Here is a 6,284-nt window from a genome sequence, read left to right as displayed (position 1 = left end):
ATTTTCCACTCCATACTGAACCCGAAGTCCTCGACGAGATCGCTCGTGATAATTCCCCATCCATCCGCGTATCTATCCGCGATAAATTGATAGATTGGTGTCAGAACCTGACAGGTGAAAGAATCTAACGATCCTTTCTCCTAACCCTTTTTTCCCATCCTTTAGACAAGCGAGACCGGACCTCAAGGTCTTGAGTCGAGTAAGTGGTAGGAGAGGGACATCCTCGTAAACATCCTACCCCCGATTAGTCTCACATAATATACATGTTGAAATTCCCCCCTCATGGAGAGGGATAGGATTAAGGCTTACCGTGAAGAACTTGGCTTCTCTTATACTATTTTAGATGCTGTTTTTTTGCGTTTTTTATTGAATTTTAATAGGGTATGACTGTTTATATGTTCTAAAAACAGTTTAAATCTTCAAGCACAACTGCTATTCGAATCTCAAAACTTTTAACCTGAAAAAGACTGGAAATAACGGTTGAAAATGTTTGTAATAGTATTTTTAAATATTTTACTGGTTATTTAAAGGTTGTTGGGAGTTTATTAGATACTGCCAGATCTTAAATCAGACTAATATGGCTAAATAATTATAAAATATTACATAATCTGGACTAAAGGTAAGCAATTAATCTGCTATTTTGTGTTAAATTTAACAATCAGAGGCTTTTTATTTCTAATTATAGTGATCTGGATGGTTGTATCTTCTAAATTATTTTTGTCTGAAAGCAAAGATTGGTCTGAGTAATGTAATTTACAGCACATCTGCATAATAAGCAGGAGTTGCATATTTGAATCCTGCTCAGGATCAATCTTTTCTTCCGGAACATTGTATATTAATTTATTTATTTCTAATTATTATATTTAAATTTTTTCTCAATTTCAATAAAGATTGCTACATCTTATGCATGCAATTTATATGAAAAAATCAAACAAAAGAGTTTATTTTATTATTAAAGTAAGTACAAAGACACTAGAGAGTTTGCAGCTGAAGTTCAAACATTGAACTTGTACAACAAGCAGAAGTACATGTTTTATGTTTGAACTCCAAGTAAAACACATTGTACCACATGTTCATGTCACACACTGACTCGTGGGATATTGTTGAAAAATGGCAGAAATGTTTAATGACGAATGTTACCAGTGAAGGTAAATAAACAAATTAAACTATTTTAAAGTATTTATGGAATGTTTAATAACACTAAATAATTATTTTTAATTAGCGTCGTGTCTCCTACCATACAATAGGATGATAGGACTACCTCATACTTTTGTTGATGGAAGTAATGGCTTATGTAAATCTGAAAGCAGCTTGGGAACTTATTTTTAGAAAATTTACAAACATATTACACTGTTGATGGTAGAAGATGCTGTGAAAGAACAACCCTAATCCTACAGAATTATGATAAGTTATTATGAACACAAATATATGTAAATTCTATAGGCACTTCGCATCACTTGCAAAAGAACTGAATAATTAAATTTCTGGATTAAAATCATCTGTTTCTTTACAATATTATCCATAAATGCTTAAGTAATCATTATTTTAATAAAATACATAATAATTTTAACCCCAAACACAAAAAAAATAAAGAAGTTTAAGCTGAACTTCTACCCACCACGCTAGACGTAGCAAATGCCATTGTCAACCTTCTAGACTTGCCAGATTATGGCACTCGACGTCCAACATTCACATTTTTGTGATGAAAACGTCAGCCGCAACCTCTCTATTTTCATGGAGAATAAATCATTATTAGAGCAACCTGTTTTTTTTTTCTTTACTAGAGCACTTCCCACTTAATGAATTTTTTATATAATGAATATTTCTTTCTTAAACTCTTTCTTCCTGGTGGGCACTAAGGGGCCTTTTCAGCAAGCTCATTATGAGTTTGGCCAGGCCCACAATAGGACAGTCAGGTAACGAGGGCTTAGTGATTTTCAGGAGGCCTGACATATCTGAATGGACCATCCCAGAAAATTTCCTGAGGTTTTTCAACCCATCCAGATTTAATCCCAGGTCCCCAGAGTGGTAGGCTGCTACCTTGATGACTAGATATCTATCAAGTTCTTTCTTTCCTGGAGCAATTCATTATACAGAAGTTTGACTGCATATTTAAACTTTTTTCATATTAATTTATTACTCTGCATTACAAAATTTGTACACCATATAAATGTTCATACATAATCTCAAAAATTATATTGTTTTAACTTATAAAAATTAAGAAAAAATAGATGATCTTATTATCAAAAAAGACAACATAATGTTTCCTATAATCTTATGAAAATTACAAATAAATAATTTAATGATAATTTAAAATTATATTAAATTATCATTAAATTTTTTAAAAATAATAATTCTTTAAGTTACTAGATAGTACTTTTTAATATATGAAAAATAAAAAAAGTAACAAAAAATGCTGGATTTATTGAAATGATCCAACATAAATTAATAAGTAAAAGTTCTTTTCATGAAGCAATTACTTTAATAAAGATTTATTTTTAGTTTATTTCTCAACAATTTCAAACAAAGGAATTAAAAACTATTTACTTCAATTTGTGCAGTGACATCTCTTTCATATCTTAACTGGTACTGCCATTGATAATCTGGTTGTTCCATTACCACTTCTCTCATCAGATGCATTTCTGGATCTATTCTTATCCATAACACTGGTGAGTCTGCACTAATAAAAAATATAATCATACAAATATAGACAAATATATGTATTAAATTTGTTTTAATATTAGTTGTTCTAATAATTTTGATTTCTATATATGGATGTAATAAACATACAATATGTGAGCATTACCCAGACAGAAACAATGAGCAATAAAAGTTTGGTGACCATTGGTTTTGAAGGAGAAAAATGCGTGTGTTTGTGTCTTTATTAAAATATACAACTACAAGCAAAAAAATAATCTGAGTTTGCTTTTGGACTCCTAAATGAAGTGAAGTAGCATGCTAACTATGCTTTAGCATTTCTCTGATCTACACTTTGCTATGCAAAAGCCACTGATTGATTTGAAATACTTGGTTAAGTTTTCCAAACTGAAATTTCAATTGTTGGAGGACATTGTCAGTGTTCTAGAGCCCATAAAATTAAGCACAGAAGCATTATGCTACTGCAACACAATTCTTACTATAAATACAGTGCTGATGTTTTTGCTAATAATCCTTGAAAGTCAATCATTACAACTAAACAAGAATTTCCTGAATGCACAGATTAAATGAAATATAACAGAATAACAGAGTCCTATCTACTGCAATACTTGCATAATCAGAACTTCAAGATAAATAACTATTAATAATTAAATGTTAAGTAATTTGGCCTAGAGGCAGGAATTAAGTGCCATCTCTTGATAAATTTATTAATTAATTTAAAAGGTCAAAGCAGAACTCAAACCTGTAACCCCTGTATGACATATGGACATGTTACCAGTTATACTACCAAAATATCCATCCAAACTTCACTTCCAGAACTATTAATTTAGATATAACCATATTGGTTGCTCATGGAACCAATTGGAGACAATTCCAACAGCCTGTAACTCTCACTATGGCAGCCAGCTAACTAATTAGTAGCATTATTATAAATCAGTGTAATCCAGAAATCATGTGGCATTAAACTAAAAATAGGGTGATTGGATGTTTACATTTTAAGGAAATAAACTTATTTTCTAAGAAAAAACTAAAGTCTGATTTATTTTCTCCTTTTATATTGACAAATTAGTTTTATCAATAGCAGATTCTCACAAAAAAAGCAATTTAAACATTTTAAATTCAACTTATAATGAGTCTCATAAAATACTTACTCCATGGCACTAAGATCCATATCAACTTCTTCTCCTGTACAAAGAGGAATTTTCTTCTTTTTATTTCTATTAAAGTAAAATAAATGTTATCAGAATTATAAATTCATGCAAATAATCATTATTATGTATAAAAATAATTTTAAAAGCTTAATTCTTAAAATAAAAAAAACAATAATAATTTTTCTCCTCAGTTTTTTCCCAAAATCTATAACTTTCCTAAACACACTGGATATTATTAAAGAAATGCCTTATTACTTCAAATTTAAGTCATACTTTTTATCCAATTTTTAAAACATAAAATTAGGGTGTGGCTTAAATTCAAACAAATAATAACTTCTTATTTCTGCCAATCCCCACTCCCTAACAATTGGNCCAATTTCCTGTAATTATTCCCTATCTATATCATCATCATTTCAAAGAAGTTTCATGGTTAACACTTGAAAAGTGATATTTGTAATCCTAGTAAGCTATAAACTTGTTGCTCTCGTCATCACTACAAAGTTAATTTTGACAACTAAATGTTTTATACAATTAAAATGACAGTACTAACTTGAATGTACAATGTTTTGTTTTATTTGCTTCTTTCTTTAATCTCTAATTAATATAAAATGGATTTTTATATTATAAAGTAACATTCATACATGATTTAAATTATTATTGCATAACATTTGAGTCAAAAGTAGGATTTCAGTTTTGGAATGCAATGTGAGATTTTTCACATTTTGTCAACTGTTAAAATTAAGCTTTTATTATGTAAACATCCATGGAAAAACATTGTATTCAGAAACACATGCATTCTTCTTTATTTTTGACTGTTTCCACCCTGTGAGAAAAAAGCTTTTTCTGGATCAATCATAAGTTTGGCAAAGCCCACAATACAGCAGTCAAAATGATGAAAGACAGAGCTCTACATATCTAGGACATACCATCCATAGAAAAAAATTTATGGAATTGTTTTGAAGATTCAATCCTGAATCCTCAAAACAGCAAGCTGAGACCTTAATTATCTCAGCCATCTAGCCAGCAATATATACATTATATGAAGTTTTAAGTATTAAAAACTAAACTGTATGCTACTAGAAAAATGTCAACCAGGAAGATGTTCTGGGGATTATATCTATATTTTATGTTTAAAAGAAACATAAATCAATATGAAAAATAAGAAATCACGTTACATTAACTGTAACCATTAAACAGTTCCAGTGATTTGTAATAAAATTTCAAATCAACTTTATGATACAATACTCTTTACACTGAAATTTAAAATTATAATAAATTCAACACTTTTCTGTCTCAGATTTATAAATTTTAATTTTATAGTCCTGCTCTTCCCAAGATTTCAGACAAGAAAACTTGAAATTTTCCACAAATTCCTGGATCAAAAACCCTAGTTACAGTACAAGACAACAGTAAAATATAAGGGAATGTAGACACCCATGATTGCCATAAATAATTGGACTATAATTTGAAAATATTAATTATGAATTACAAATTTGGCACTAGAGGGAGGCATTAGGTGCCATCTCATATTAAATTTAATAATTATAATATTTAATTAATTAATTTAGAATAAACTGGAAGAAAAGAATTGGCCCGAAATAGGACTCAAACCCACAACTACTGCTTACTGTGCAGATGCGTTGCCAGTTACACTACCTGGACCTTCAATCCGATCTCCTCTTCCAGTATATATAAGCCTAATGTATAACCATCGATAGTTAATTAAGTTAAAATACAGTACCAACTGGGGACACACCTGTGCCCTCAGCCAGAAACATCCACTCAAGGCACTCATATTAACTGTTGATGGTTATACATTAGGCTTATATATACTGGAAGAGATCAGACCGAAGGGCCGGGTAGCGTAACTGGCAACGTATCCACACAGTAAGCAGGAGTTGCGGGTTTGAGTCCTACTTCGGGCCGATTCTTTTCTTCCAGTTTATTCTAAATTAATTAATTAAATATTATAATTATTAAATTTAATATGAAATGGCACCTAATGCCTCCCTCTAGGAACACATCAATCAGTAATTAAAATTATAATATCTGGAAAATAGTCAGATATTATACAGCAGTTGGTGTGACTTCATCTCAGATCAGTTGTGATGTTTCTTTTATAATATAACACGCCTCCAAAAAAACTCCAGATACCCAGCAACAAAATCCACGATTAAATGTAAACAAACGTTTTTGGGCTCCTTCTGAGCTCTGCTTCAGGTTTTCTGCTTTCCAATAATACAATAAAGTATTCTACAGAGAAAATTTGCCTAAACTCACCAACTAGTTCTATGGAGTTGACAACATTATACCTGTAGCCTTTGATGTCCATACTAAGGAGGCTATGTAGGGCTTTTTCTAACTTGCAGGTGGGAGACATAACTTTATCAAGAATCAGTCTTAGCTTGTGCATTTTCTTGTGTTTTTACAAATGCAAACAATTTAGGAACATCAGGGGAATTCTTTCTACCACTA

General features: G+C 30.7%; 1 protein-coding gene across 1 annotated transcript in view; it reads right to left on the bottom strand.

Annotated features, from left to right (window-relative positions):
- The window catches only part of LOC111627416 (transcription initiation factor TFIID subunit 2-like), a gene marked incomplete at its 3' end in the record, with an annotated part of 72,392 nt that overhangs the window by 44,149 nt on the left and 21,959 nt on the right, over nt 1-6,284 (bottom strand). The window contains 2 exon segments of the mRNA XM_023370983.1: nt 2,548-2,680; nt 3,810-3,875. Coding sequence (XP_023226751.1) covers nt 2,548-2,680; nt 3,810-3,875 — 199 coding nt within the window.

Source organism: Centruroides sculpturatus, unplaced genomic scaffold, assembly GCF_000671375.1.
Source record: "Centruroides sculpturatus isolate CEXI.00-Female unplaced genomic scaffold, Cexi_2.0 scaffold424, whole genome shotgun sequence".
Lineage (NCBI taxonomy): Eukaryota > Metazoa > Arthropoda > Arachnida > Scorpiones > Buthidae > Centruroides > Centruroides sculpturatus.
This window is presented reverse-complemented; position numbering and strand designations above follow the sequence as displayed.